Genomic DNA, 15,300 nt, shown 5'->3' with positions numbered 1-15,300 from the left:
AAAAGGACATTGCGTTATGGTAACATCCGTGCCCAGACTCAGTGGAAACAACGCCCTGTAGGGCAGCAGCAGCAGCAGGAGCAGTGATAACAATGCAGCGGACTGGTAATACTGGGAAGACTGAAAAACTACAATCATGGTAAATAACGCGGCCTTTGCCCATAAGTGTGTAGACCGGCTAGAAACGAATCGCGATTGCCTCGTAAACGTTTTAGATTTCGTTCCGTTCGCTTTTTCCTTATCACTCCTTACATTTCACGCGGGCACCTTCACGTTGCATGCGTACTTATCTAACCCCATAGTGGTTAGCAAACCACTCAGACAAATAAAGCTCTGCAATAGTTAGCCGCCCGCGTGTGGCCCATGCGGAGCTACGTGATGCGATTCGACGTTACCAATTTAGCTCGCACGAAGCTCCGCCTGTCACCGAATTGTCACCGGCATCCTTAACAGTAAACAGTAACGTTCGGCAACTTGCGCGAGAGAAGGCGGCGTTGCCGGATACTAACCAACAAACCCGAGTCCGGCCTTTGGACATGAGCAGACAATGAAGGAATGAACGCGTGAAGAGGCGAACATCGCAACAATGAGCTTAAAACAGGTGGGCAGTACGGTCTAGAAGTAATGACGATTCTCAACGAATCGAAACGGCTATAGCATCCAGCGATTGCAATTACGCGAGAACTAATTCAGGTTATGGAGAAAGCAACGCATATTACACGTGAACAGAAGTTCGTAGACGGGGCCTACCTGCGCGAGAGCAGAACAACCACTTCTGCTGGGCCTTTTGATAGATGCAAAGCGGCAGATACGAGAGGCATCACTCGTGGCGAACACGATGCTTTATAGTGCGTCTCTGTGATGTCCAAGTATATATATTATGTGATAACTTAGTTTGCTGGAGTATTGAACTTTGTTAGCTAAACAAACTTACATAAGTGGGCCAAGACGGCCAGTATCTCCCGACCGGTTGTGGCATGTTGACGGTACAATTAAGTTCCTCCACGATATTCAATTTGATTCGAAACATCATTACTTCATACATTTTATATTAACATAAACTTTAAGGCTGTATGAGGTTAAACAAATATGCAAGCGCACATCGGTGCGGCAAGTGATTCTTATTCAATCTTAAGATAGTTAATATTCTAGAGATTGCGAAAACTTGTAATAACATATGGGCTCGAATAAGGAGTTTAGGATTTTCTACTTAAATTAGGTTGTCTATGACGCGTTTATATTTGGTTCTAACATATACTACTTGTGTATTTTATAGATTTATTCAAATGAGTGGATCTAATGCATAGTTTTGCGTTCATCAAATTGTGTTGAATTTATTTCAGAATAGAATTACAATCGGAATTATTTTGAATTTAAGCCAGAGGGCATAAGTTTAGAAGATAGGATGTCGAAACCAAAGGTGCTTTTGACTCGTCCAGATATTCCAACGGAATCGCTCCAGCTACTGCAGTCGTTTGCGGAGGTTGAAATCCAGCCGAAAGAAAGGCCCATCAGCAAAGAGGAGCTTATTGCTTCGGTCAGGGATAAAGATGCTCTTTTCTGTATGCTTACAGATCCTGTCGACAAAGAGGTATAGTAATTGAGGTTTTTCGTGAAAACATTTTTACAAACAGTGAAATATTTTTCATTTCGCACCATACATTTTATCCGGATAACGTCTGTTTTTGTTGTTATCATTTTGATTGTTCGAGCTAACGTTTCTCTCAACACTGCTTGTTGTGAATATAACTTCGTGTATTTTTATGTAGCAACGTCCTATATATATATATATATATATGTATGAGGAACACACAACGGTAGCCCACTAATCGATCATATCTATCTACCCCTAAAGCTCAGCATTATCACATGGCAAGCTTTACTAAAATGGTACAAACGTTCGTCCAAGTTGAGCTGCGTTTGCGCCTACCATTATTACTACGTGTGAGTTTTATTAGTCACCAATCGGTTGTTGTTATATGCGGTTATCTAGTATTGTCAATCATTCTTCTTATTGAGTTGACTAACTAGGTGTCTGTCTTCATTGCAATCAAATATAATTCGTACACGAGATTTCAGCGTTTACCGTAGCTGTTGCTACTGCACATCGATAAGGCGATCCCTTGCTAAAGCAAGGGATCGCCTTATCGATGGCGAAGTGCATTAAGTTTTACATACGGTTTCAGCTCCCACCCAGTACGAAACGAACCCTGTTTGTGTCCTCTCACGAGCCCTGACGTCATTACGTGTCTCCTAATTTTGTAGACAAACACATCACTACTCCATCATTACTGGAGACTTTTGCTAAGTCTAATCAAGCAAACATTTCGTGTTTGAAATACATCAACCTATCGAACATCTGCAGATCTCTCGTGGCAGCATTTCAGTATTATAGTTGTGCTGGGCCAAAAAAATTAAGATAACTGTTGGTAATTTTTTGGTCTATTTCAGATTATTACGATGTTGTTAATGTTCCGTTTTGGCAAAAATTGAACGTTTGCATTTGAGACGTCGACTAAGATACGCAGTGAAGATTAGCCATGACAAAGGTTCTTAGCTTGATTTCGAGCCTCGCGCCTGCTTGTTTTTCGGATTTGGTCGCAGTTTCTTAGACAGTATTCTAATACCAAAAGCTTTGTTGAAGTAGCTGCCCGTCACAGTTCATCGATTGTCTCGGGACAACCCGAATCGCCTTCGTACGAGCTCTTTTGGAAGAGGCACTATAGAGTATAGGTCCGAGAATATATACATACAGTTGTATTTATAGAAGATAAAATGCAAATCTACGATACGAATGAATATTCCAGCTCAAAAACCTGGTATAACCACGTCCGTAGCGTGGACGTTCTTTGATTAGGTGGAGTAACTTGACTGTTTAGTTGCTCTTTCCTATACCTACGTTTCATATTTTACCCTGGGCTTTATTCTTTTTTTTTTTTTTTTTTTTTTTATTTGCTAACATATTGAACACACGAGTGTGTGCCTGTATTTAGCCCAAACCAATACACCAAAGGCGGAAGCAACGGATGTCTGTGTGCTAAGCTATAGTTACCGAGACGCCATTTCATTGATAACAATGAAATACAGACAGATTCACGTTTACAAAAAAAAAAAAAAAAAGAAAAAAAGCATAAAGCAGATCGAGAGGGAACGGTGAAAGTTGCACTGTCAAGATGGGGGAAAAAATGGTGTGAATTATTTTCGAATCGCCTTCCGTGGCTAGGCCTTATTCTTTGAAGAAACCATAGCCACGAACGGCCGAAGACTTGTTGTTACGTAATGGTAACGATCGTATCGTAAAGTTATCCGTTCTAATACTCATTTAGATATTTAAGCTACCGATCTCTAACACATATTTCGTACGTCCATACGTGCTATTTTATATATGTATTAAATGAATTTTATTCGCTTCAAAGCAGCAGCAGCATATTCTAATATGACGGTCACCTCTTTTATGTACCTCATACAATAGGTGGTCGATGCCGGAGTAGATCTCAAAGTGATTGCAACGATGTCGGTAGGACACGAACACATCGATAGCGAGGCAGCGAAAGCCCGCGGAATTTCAGTGACCAACACCCCCGATGTGTCTTCGAATTCGGTGGCCGAACTGACCGTCACGCTGATGCTGGCTGCTGGCCGAAGAGTTTTTGAAGCTGCCAACACAGTAAAGAGAGGTCATTGGAACTATTCGTGGGCCCCGCAATGGCTGTGTGGTCACGGTCTCGCCGGTGCGACGATTGGTACGTAATATCATTAACGTGACTAAGTCTGCTTAGTGTAATCACGCTGACCTCAACCATTTTGAGGGTACCTGTGTTCGACCACGTTGGTTTCGTTTTGAAGGTACTTATGGAGTTCAAAGCTTAAAAACCGAATTACGTTGGTATTCAACACAATAAGAATAACAAGAATCTAGAACAATCGAATGAACGTAGAAACAGATTAGACTTCCCTATAAGCGTTTTGCTAATCTATCACTCACTGTTAATTGTAGGAGAATGTTATGATCCTTTTATTCGATAATCGTATGCGGCTTTATGAGAAACAGCTGTATGTTCATAGAAAGAATCCTGCGATAGATTCATCCTCCCAGACGAAATTGCCGCATTAATGCCATATGGCTAGTGTTGCAAACAGTATTTGTAACACTTAACAATAAAACAATAATAACAGTTAAAATGATTTGTGGGGCAAGTGACGTTGCTCGTTGTTCCGGGCAGGTCGACGGGCCAGGCGTCGTCAACACTCCATCCATCTATCCTTGCATTGTCAGCTGTTGTCATTAGTATAGAAGATATAGTAATTGCCGGCAAAAATTCGACCTATAGAGCTTCACACATATTTACAATGCGTAGAGCGGTATGGTTTAAAAAGCAACATAACTAGGCTTTAACAGCACAAAAAGAATCATTCGTTTGGCAAATAACGGTCAGCGGGCGCTGCACGACATATCTGCCCGCTGGACGTAGCACTCATAGTTGTCTGCTAGCATAGTTTATGCTTCTGCTATGTCTGCTACTGTTATGGGTGCTGAGGACGCCGAAGCTGTGGTGTTGGCTCATTTAATACTAGGTGGCTGGCTCTAGATGGCGGAAAGACTTGGTCTCGCCAGTGAGGAAAAGCCTATAGCGTTTGTTAAATGTTGACGTCAGCAAATAATAAGATAGCTGAATCAGGTAGAAATGGCAAGGCATGCTTGCCTTTCATGGGGTTAACTTGACTTGAAGCGGGCCACTCGCGTGGCTCTGTTCTGCTCCCTGCTGTCAGCAGGTACGAGAGATGGGTCGAAATGTCTAGTCATGGGTCCCTATGCTTGAGCAAGGGGGAAGAGCTACAGTCGTGATATTTGCCTCAATAAAAGATGGAACTGGTGTAGAACGGGCTACTTAACGTAATAACGATGGATTAACATCTCAACCAAATCGTCAGGTTGGTTAAAAAATTGCCTTCACCTCATTGTGCTGTTTAAACCAACCGCAACGGGCATTGACGAATGAGGAAGGGATCTGCAATCGCAAGATCGGCAAGTGACTGAGGGTCACCACACAGAGGAGTATGTCACTACTGGAAGCTAACCTTTATTTTTTTTGGGATAGTGTTCATGTATGAGTGTCATCGACCCAGTTCGCTAGGTGCACCTTTCAAAACAAAACACCTTTCGGTAAAGGACCGCGGATAGTTTATCGGTCTTGGAGGCAGGTCATTAGGAAAATCGTTCCTAAAAGCCCAATTCGAAACACGTCAGAAAGCAAACATAATCGAGCTTACTCGATACTGTAGCTCTACGTAATGATGTTACCTTTATGTATCACCTCGATATTATTTCTGCAGCTGAAAAATCATTACAAACAGACATCTGATATGATAGTGTTGTAGCAAGATACGTAGATATATATGTACAAGCGAATCCGGCGAACTTCTACGTGTTGCTGATACGATTTGGCTGGTAAATCCATTGGTCTTCTAAATGAATTTTGAGTGAAAATCGGTTGAGTTTACGTTTTTTTTTAACGATTCGATTTGATGGTTGAATAATATTATGAATTTCCATAATAATTGTTCAGTAGTCAAACTTTGTTCCTCGGCCGCAGCGCTGCCAAGGCTTATCGAAGGCAAAAAAAAACTTAAGCACAGTACATGAACGGTGCAAACGTTCTAAGAACAGAGATTCGAATGTTGAAGACCAACAAGAAGATGACCAGATATCAGGTCCCGGAAAACAATTATATGGTCGCGGTGGAGGAAAGTTTTCTAAAAACAGAGCTTGGAATCTAGCCGCTCTGTTAGTCAAACCTAGCCCTATCTATGTAGCATGTTACGCAATGATGACCCAAATAGTAAACATCATGTAGTAACTGAGTTTAAAAGTGGGTCCTCCCGTACATTGAGTTCAGGCCAGTTAGTGTTTGGCGCATTTACTACACGCATAATTTACGAAGCTTTAATCAATAAAAAATCCGCTTAAAACATACTGTTTTCACTCTCAGCCGGAAAGGTACCAGGCGGCATAATGGAGTTACCTTGGAGAGAAATCGTGTTTAGTGATAATGTCTAATAGGTTCGGTTGTAAGGTTATGGCAGTACTTGCAATAGACATCGGGGACGCCTGCTACAATGAGATACTTGTCGAAAATGAAACACTCAATGCAGCTAGCTATCTGGAGTTTATTAAGGATTGTCAGCACGGCGATCGGAAGCACGCAGTCTGGTTAATTTATAACAACGCCTGATTTTATCATATACTTCCTAGATTGAGCAAAGGAATATTCAGCATTAGCTTCAATCCACTTATTCTCCCGATCTGAGGTCGTGCGGCTACGGCGCTTTCCATAATTAATTCATCTCGAGACACCATAGATAGAGAAGGTATATATATACAGGAACACCATGGTAGGTATATGGTCATCCAGAAGCCGCCAGAGCACCGAACAAGTGTGTAAAAAGTTAAAGAGAATGCCTTTAACACATATTAAAAGCATCACTGTCTCTCAATTATTTAATTTAAAATTATCTAATTTCAAAGTTTGCCAAATTTGCTTGTTATAGAAGAATATAGATATTCGAAGTTCCCTTAGAAAGAAGCTGCACGCCATACACACTTCCGTAGAGAAGTGTGTAGGGCGCATAGCTTCTTTGATATTAAACGTTTGATACTAAATTGGTAGTATTTAAAAAGGAATAAATGTAAAGTGGTTTAAATCGAGCCCTTGAGCATGTATCGTGCGCTCGAAATCCTCTTATCAAGTGTAAAAAATCTTAAGCTTACCTAATTAAGGCTAATTAAGGCCTTATGAAAATAACAACGGGTGTCCACCTCAACCATTATCCATATTAGAAAATGTAGGGTGCGATCAAAAATGTAGCGTAATTAGCTGTTCAGATTTTTCGCTGACTATGGAGAAAACTTGTATGGGAACGTGATGTTAGCAAACTGTAAATGCAAAACGCTCGGGCTCATGACTAATGTGTGTTCTTATTGATGCTTTCTTTTCTGGTCCCGGTAGTTTTTTAGATTTTTTCATCTGATAACGGATCGCATTGCAGGTTTTGTCGGTATGGGCAGAATCGCCCAAAGTGTCCTGGCCCACTGCACAGCATTCGGTATCAAGGAGGCAATTTACTATGACAAGTTTCATCCGAGGGAAGCAGCGGAGAAAATGGGAGCCAAATTTCGACCCCTTGACGAAGTCCTGGCAAACGCCGATTTCATCGTCACACTCGTAAGCAACTACACAAGCTGGGAACGTTGCAGTGTATTGTACTGGAGTGTCGTTATCGCAATTCTATTATATGTTTGTATTTTTGTACAATGTCGTACTAATCCGTTCTTTTCATTTCACACAGTCATACGCGTTTGTTGTTATTGACGATTGAGGCGCTGTTGAACGTCTTTTTCCATTACCGAAGGAAGTAAAAAAAAATATTATTTCCAAACGCTAGATTCATCTCATTCGAAATGCCGTTTGTAAAATCGTTCCCTTCGTAATTTATAAAATACGAACTTGTTTTATTCTGCCTAGTCCGATGATAAACATTGTTAATCACAAAGGCTATAAAAAATTAATTATGTAAACGCCTTGAATTGCATGGGTACTGTGTACCCACTATAACGCATATGACAGCTGTTCGATCGGCGAAGTTTCTCACGGTCGGGCGTGCTAGTATTTTTTTATTGGGCCAACGTGTCCATTGCGATACCGTCAATTTGAAAACAGTTCTGCTAATTGAGTTGCTGAGGTCTTAAGCTAGGACCTTTATAATCGGCATTGAGTACGGTGCACAAAACCACGTACTTACATTGGCATAGATAAAAACGTTTTTGCACATATACATATTAGTACAAACAACGCTAATAACAAACGATAGCAGCAGCGATAATACTATAGGGCAGCGAATTAAAAACTCAAATAAGACACGCCCGTTTATATCGTAATAGACATTCATTATGACTTCAATATACGCGTTACGTGTGTTATATCAGCGCGGGGGCCGCGGGGAGGGGAGGCGAGGGGGCAAGCAAATTTTATTCCATTTTCATTTTTGTCCTAATTACCACTTGTGTCCAGATTGTGATCGTAAGCAAAATACATAAAGTTAGTTCTTTTAAGATTCTAATTAGCAGCCTTTTAACTATGTGGCATCTTTGCTTAATATTCGCTGTTTCCGCTATTGACGAAGTTACTGAAACGACAGAGTAAGTTTTAGGTCCGCTAATCGACACGGCATATCCGGTATATCGACGTCTTCAGCCAACGCTAAGTAGATAGCTGCGTTATGCCAAGAAAGCCGCTTCTAAATTCAAGCACATTTTGCGTTTTCGACCCGCATCAATCACGTCGTCTACTATATCCTACTTACCAGTCTACCATCAGCTTCACCATATGTCAACTCCGTCTCGCCCCAGATCTCTGCTTTGCTTCTTTTGCGGTTGCGAGCTCCCAACAAACCGTTAGCCATAACAACCGGCTATAATCAAGCAGCTATTAGATCGCATAGAAAACGACCCCGCTGGAGTTGAGCCCCACAAACCTCCACAGTGGTCAGCCATCACTACCGTTAGTTCAGCCTCACCGTGGCAAAGGCTAATTATCCCAGTGGTTTTGACGCAAGAAGAGGCCAAAAGGAGGACATCGAACTGCCACTTATCCGCTAGTCGACACAGTCATCGGTCGGTTTGGCGCTTTCCTGGCAAACCTGTTTGCCATGCAATGTCCTTTCCATTTCATTGGTTGTCCGCGCTGTGTTGGTGTCTCAGTGCTTAAACAAATTGGACCGTTGCTTCCTTTGTGGTGGTGATATTAACGTGGAAGCAATAGCTTTACAATGCGCTAAGTCGATGACAATAACAATAATGACAACGTGGCCGAATGGGAAGGGAAGAGGAACGAATTGCAACGATGACTGGTGGCCATAGACTACTGGCGACTGCGAATGTATATGGGTGCAGGTGACATGTTTACAGAGTCGGTAGTTTTGCACGAACGCCGAAGTGTAGACCAGAGACGTAGCGGATGGGTTGCTAACGTTCACAGATAGATACTCACGCCCAACAGACTACACCATTCTTGCTAGCTTAATGCCCCCTAAGGAAGAAGTAGCTTTATCTGAGGCTAGCCTAGAAAACGTGCAATATCCGGGCTGGCAGATATTTGTGTTCGGTCATATGGATGTCAGTGGGTGATGGGCACAGTATCCTAGGCCGATAATGGTGACGACCTATTTGCCATAGGTTTCTAGCGTCTATGAGGTGGTTGGTGTTGCATTTTCCGAATATTTAGCCAGTGTATGAGATAAAATCATGAGTTGTGTTTGTATGTTTTATGCAATTTTCAGCGGAAGAACACTCATATTAATGCAGTCAAGAATTCATGTTCTTGCACATTATAAAAATAACCACATAATGAAACATTACCTGCCTACATCCTTCGACTATACGAACCTGCTTTTTTTTTTTTTATACCGTTTTCCAAATAGACGAACCTGAACGAAGAAACTCGCCACATGTACAACGCTGAAACATTTGCAAAAATGAAGAAAAATTGTGTGTTTGTTAATACCTCACGCGGAGGAGTCGTCGATCAGGACGCGCTCTATGATGCCCTGAAAAACGGCGTAATACGGGCAGCTGCGCTAGGTATGTTACACTTTCATCATGTTTTTCGTTAGCTAATTGTGTGACGGTTTCGGAAAGATCACATTGAAACGTGTCGGATAGCTTTTCATGAAGCAGCAGAGGGGACTTCTGGAATTTCCTCAAGCAGCGTATCATAAATGACAATAACGGGAGATCAACAATCAAGTAGCGTTACTCAAAAACTAAACATTTAAATTTAATAGATTTATCTTATCAATATTCACTTGTATTTGTTCGTACAAGTTTAATAGGAATTGCCTACATCGAGGGCTTTATCACTTCCCACTCGCGCAAATCAACGAAACTGTTAGGTGCCTATGCGCAACACGCATTCCGTCCACTATCTAAGCACATTCGTCTTTAACATAGTTTGAAGAATAATATGTAAGGGACAACACCGTCTTGACATCTTTGAGTAGCTTCACGAGTCTTTGGGAGCGATGTACTTAATTTCTTAGGCCATTTCAGATATCCGTCATGAGATCGAAGTGATAACATCGTTCAGCACGATTTGCTGTAGTCAACAGATAGATCATAGTAGGCTAGGCTTTTAGGGGGGCACATGACGAAAAAAAAACGTGTGATTGTCTAATGCTTGTTTGTATATTGCATAGACATGATTGAACCTGCTGTCTTGTGGGGTAGATAGCATCGACGTAGATCCCCATGGATCCTGACTTCAGTACGAAGTAAATGGGTGTATGCAGCAGAACGAATAAACATGAAATATTTCATATCGTTTTTAGTAATAAAATGTTATTTATATTTTCGTTTTGTTATATACCTCTAACTTCAGTGTCTGCCAGGAAAGTAAAGCATCACCTGTTCTTATATTAACAAAAAGAGATGATTTTTATATATATTATTATAGTTTCAAAATTATGTAGCGGCTTTGATACATCAGAGATTTATTACATTAGAAGCGATAATCTAATCGAGAGATAAGTATTATAGCACTAACACATTTCGAACGGTTATTCGTAGACGTTTCAGAGCCCGAGCCGCTTCCGGCATATTCAAAGCTTCTTACGTTGGATAACCTCATTGTGACGCCTCATATCGGCAGTGCCGAAACTAACGTCCGTGTACAAATGGCTACCTTGGCCGTCAACAACATCAAAGCAGTACTTGAGGGGAGACCTGCCATAACTCCTGTGAACTTGTAAAACGACGAAATCCATTAATTGTAGTATTACGGTTTTGCAACGAACTGTTATCAGCTAAGGAGAAAAGGGGTACAGCCGAATCAACTGAGAAGAATTACTACTATTCGAAATGGTCGGAGGTCGTTAACGTTTCGTATGCGCGGTTTATGCGTCACCCAAGCCACTTGGTAGACGTGGCCTAAAACATCGGCAGTGTTGATCGATAAAAAACGTTTCATTTGGTTTCTTGGGTAATTTCTATAGAACTAAAAATGGCTGTACCTACCAAGAAAAAAAAAAACGGAATTTTACCGAATCGGTATTTACTTATTGATGTGCGCGTTCTATAACAAGATGAAATACAATGTCTGAGCAAGATTAATTGCTACGGCTACGACTACACATATTATTCATGAGTAATACACAGTGATGCGACACGACTTCCACAATATCAGAAGGAACTTTCGATGTTATGGACAATATCGGGTCCCTATATGCGAGGTAGATGTTCAGTTACTTGCATTTGGGACCCGTGCAATAGTGTGCATGTATGCAGTAATCCTAATAAAATATTCTTAGTGACATTAGTTGTGTTGTATGCCCGTGTCAGATACGTTCGATCGAATAAACACCCAGGTTTCGAGTGTGTGCGATGCTAGCAAATATATGAGTGGAAATGTATGATCTATTTAAAAATACAGTATTTATAAATATGATATTTAGAAAAAAAAAGAAAGTAAGACTTAAAAAAGACACAGCTCTATTGAAGGATACCGAGTTTCGATAAAGTTTTCGTGTTGATTGGAATCATATATAGATAGGTAATCATATATTGTACATACAACGGTATCGTAAAAGTAACACGCACATACTAAGTCTGATAAAACATCCTACGGAATCAATCATTGTTACTTTGTGGTCGATTTCTCTGTTGACCATACTGACCAGAGGTCGATCAACAATGTCAGCGGATTAATCTTTTCAGTGTTTGCTTCCTGTTTATTCTTCATTAATGCTGATGAATATGTGTTTAGAAATTTGAGGTTCTTGAAGACTTCCTAACAAGGCAGTGTCGAACGTTTTGTTATTCTAGTGAGATTATTCTTTTGTTTGTTCTTATTATTGTTTCTACATATTAACAGTGGTATGAATTCTATGGCTACGGCTAGTTAAATCTTCGGCCAAATACTTGGAAAATTTGAAACGACTGCGATCGAAAAATAATAAGGTTTGCTATACACTCAAAAGTACGTCAAGGGCGCTGGCCTTACATCATACTCTACCCGGAAAGACTTTCACATAAAAAAAAATATCCTACTTCGTCAAACTTTACCTAGCTTCAAGCTAGATTTATTTTTCTTGTTATATTTTATTATTATTGTTACTATATTTGGTTTAAGAACGACATCATGTTCTTATCAGAGATATACAACAATTAACAGGTTATTATTGATAAGCAATGGTGGGTTACCGCACTCCACCAATTCTGCTATATTCGCGATGGTGCTATATTGATCCGTTACTGAGTGGCCGAGGTCTAATCATTTCTAAATAAGTATTCTGCGAATAAAGGTCTACTAAAATAAATCAAAATACAAACGTAGATAAACGACTATTTAGCTAGGCGCAGTTCACCTTAAAGAGTTTCCGTATATTAGTAGTAACAACACAGAAATATTGAATATAGTACTTTAAAAGCGTTTCGCTTATCATTTATGCTATAGGTCAATTTCGATTGAATTCGTCTAGATAAAAGCTAGCTGATTAGCTACACAGGCCTTCTATTTGATTTCCTTTATACTGTGGCCTTGTACGATCAAGCTGCGCAAGAAACTCCCGCCGTGAATATATAGTGCCTTTTCTAATTTTTACAACAGACTTACGAGTTAAGTGGTGCGCTGAGGCTTCATCGAGGCAAGATGATCCATTAAGAAGAACGCACTGTTAATAAGCGATGTTTATCCAATGGACAGCAGAGACCAATGATGTCATCACACACAGTAATAGTAACTAAAAAGATAGATGATGAACTAGTAAAAATATACGCAAAAGTTCTATGCAGTGGAGTCGCAATAATGCAATGATTCCGCTCGTGAGATTCTACATAGTTCGAACATCTAGTATTAATTGTAGTTAGCTATGACACATTGGATGGCGCATCTCTTCGTTTTTGGTAAACACGTGTCTTATAGTGTGTCTTCCTTCTGTTCTGTTTTGAGCTCTTTGTCAAATGCCCATCTGCGCTCATGTGAAGATAAATCCTAGCTAGCGCAAGATTCACACACGATCGACTAGTGAGCCACTGTCGCGTATATGAACCTGGTCAGCTGCGTACTACGAAACGATTGAAGTACTTGTGGCACTTAATCCGTTCCTCTCGAGCAGATTTAAATTACAAGGTAATATTGTGTAGGAGGGCAGACGACGTCTCCAGGATTCCAGGAATTCTCCAGGATTTTTGCTACAGACAGCAAAAAAACGGAAATTCGGTTTTACTAGCACGGCGATAGGGTTCGACCTCTTACGGTAAGCTTGGAGTTTCGGTGACTCGTTAGATTTGGGTCTCGTTGCTCCGACCGGCCCAATTGGTCCTTTAGGTACAGCCTATTGCTGTCAGATAGAAATTCTTCTTCAAACTCTTCAATTGCAAGTCCTAAGTAGTCATTAATTTCGATCTAGTGGCTTGGATGACAATGACGATGTCGGTAATTACTAAGTTGGTTGTCACTTGACGTATCGAAGAGACAATGCTGAACAATACAGATGTCTGTCTCGTAACAGCCCTGCTCCCCGTTCTGCTCAGAACGATCAGAACAGCACTACCGCCAACACAGTTTTTCCTCGTCTTAGAACATTTTACCGATATTCCTCGACGCCTTTCCTGTCAAATCCCATTTCAATGACGTGTACCAACCGTTTCGGTGGCCACTTGACGAACCTGCTCCCACCATCGCTCCCACTGAGCAGCACTTTTCGTTTTTTGATCGCGAATTGCTGCAAAGTATCGACTTTCGGCCAACGTTCAATCGAAAGACGATCGTCGGTCGCGAGACTGCGGGAGCGCAACCATCGAGACAGCCACCGGCATCAAATTTGAATGAACTGAACCACGAACGAGACGATTAAACGCAGAGAAAGCACTAGATACCAGCACGCGCAACCGGCGTCGACTACCAACAGCAAAGCGTTTGCCCTGCGATTAGCTGGTCTGACAGTAGCACAGACGCCGTCGCGACCAGCACCGCTACGCGCGGTGACGGCACCGTTACGGGAAAGGGACAAACGGTAGCCATTGTTACTGCCGCTGTTCCTACGAAAGCGATGTCAGATGGAAGGGGTATGAGAGCGCGAAACGAAGGGGGTATCGATGTGGCGTGGAAGGAATTCCTTTGTTCTCAGTTTGTTGTCGCCATTTGCGGTTACTGCTGCTGCCGTTGCGTTTAGTTAGGATACTGGCGATTGGAACCATCATATTGACGGTGGTGATGGCTAATAATAGTGGAAGGGAACAATACACGGCTGTATCTTTTGAAGTGGTTGATAATACATTCAATCTGCTGTTACATTCGTGTGAGACTCGTTTAGTCTAGTATCGTTTGATCGCGGCATCAAAATAGACTGCACTAGACCGGACAGGAGGGAAGGTCCGGTGCCAAACACGAAAGAATTGCCATAAATACGCATCGAAGCTAGAAGCGTACTCCTAGCGTTGAACGGTCGAAAACGGAAGAAAAAAATGGAAGTGAAACAGTTAAAACCTCGAGAGTCAACATCAGTCGCAGTCGATCGATACATAGCAGTCGTACTCTGTGAAAGAGTATATGTCTAGTATAATAGGGCGCATCGCATCTTGTATGTGCGTCTATCATGTACCGGGACTCTGGAGGAGTGATGGGTATCGACAATTTTCTAAAAAAAGACTTCTTTCATTCACACAGGCTGGATAGCCTCCATTTCATTCTCTTTTAAGCCCTATTAGCGCGAGATCGGATTCGCCAAAGATATTGACGAAGACCCGTTGGTTTCCACAGAACATACGGTTAACAGAATTGCTAAGAAGAGGCCATCTAACTGGTTTCATAGGGCACTGCTAGCCCTAAGATCAAACACCTAAGATCTCTCGGGAAAGATCGACAACACCAAGCGGAAGCCAGGAAAGGTCCATCATCGTACCCATGCGACTACCTGAGTCGTACTTAAAGGTTTTTGACTGGAATTTACACCATCTATCTTATGATCTACGACTTAAATGAAGAATAAATATTCAGGTTAAACGATACGAATAAATTAGCTCGCGTTTACTACTTTCACAAGTCGTAGTCAACTTCCTGTATGCGCATACACCGTTTTCAATTGTAGAGACCGATTCAGCTGGGTTGCTGCAGTGCGATTGTAAGCGCTATTTCAAGATCTTTCAGAGGGAGCTGACACTCCTCCTTTGACTTGTCCGTGTGGTAGCTTGCTGGGTAAGTTATTTGTTCGCTAATCTTAAGGACACGTCTAATGAGATGCCTAACG

At 41.4% G+C, this 15,300-nt stretch overlaps 2 protein-coding genes across 11 annotated transcripts in view; one reads left to right on the top strand and one right to left on the bottom strand.

The window, feature by feature from the left end:
* The window catches only part of LOC111260391 (glyoxylate reductase/hydroxypyruvate reductase), a 36,168-nt gene extending 24,804 nt beyond the window's left edge, over positions 1 to 11,364 (top strand). For 3 of the 8 annotated variants that reach the window (XM_022833108.2, XM_022833104.2, XM_086968306.1), the window contains 5 exons: positions 1,344 to 1,591; positions 3,473 to 3,743; positions 7,048 to 7,223; positions 9,478 to 9,637; positions 10,622 to 11,364. In XM_022833108.2, the coding sequence (XP_022688843.1) occupies positions 1,406 to 1,591; positions 3,473 to 3,743; positions 7,048 to 7,223; positions 9,478 to 9,637; positions 10,622 to 10,803 (975 nt within the window). In that variant the 5' untranslated portion in view covers positions 1,344 to 1,405 and the 3' untranslated portion in view covers positions 10,804 to 11,364. Of the gene's footprint in view, positions 1 to 1,302; positions 1,592 to 3,472; positions 3,744 to 7,047; positions 7,224 to 9,477; positions 9,638 to 10,621 lie in introns of those variants that run through there. The other 5 variants (XM_086968308.1, XM_086968307.1, XM_022833109.2 and 2 more) reach the window with 3 other exon arrangements.
* Positions 1 to 13,969, bottom strand: part of ninaC (STKc_myosinIII_N_like and MYSc_Myo21 domain-containing protein ninaC) — a 152,337-nt gene extending 138,368 nt beyond the window's left edge. For 2 of the 3 annotated variants that reach the window (XM_022833098.2, XM_022833102.2), the window contains exon 1: positions 12,666 to 13,968. The gene's annotated coding sequence lies outside the window, so the exon portion shown is untranslated. Of the gene's footprint in view, positions 1 to 12,665 lie in introns of all 3 variants that reach the window. The other variant, XM_022833100.2, reaches the window with a different exon arrangement.
* Positions 13,970 to 15,300: the final 1,331 nt, after the last annotated feature.

The sequence above is a fragment of the Varroa jacobsoni genome, unplaced genomic scaffold (genome assembly GCF_002532875.2).
Source record: "Varroa jacobsoni isolate VJ856 unplaced genomic scaffold, vjacob_1.0 scaffold_433, whole genome shotgun sequence".
In the NCBI taxonomy this organism is placed as follows: Eukaryota; Metazoa; Arthropoda; class Arachnida; order Mesostigmata; family Varroidae; genus Varroa; species Varroa jacobsoni.
Note: the sequence above shows the minus strand (reverse complement) of the source record. Positions and strands in the feature narration are given on the sequence as shown.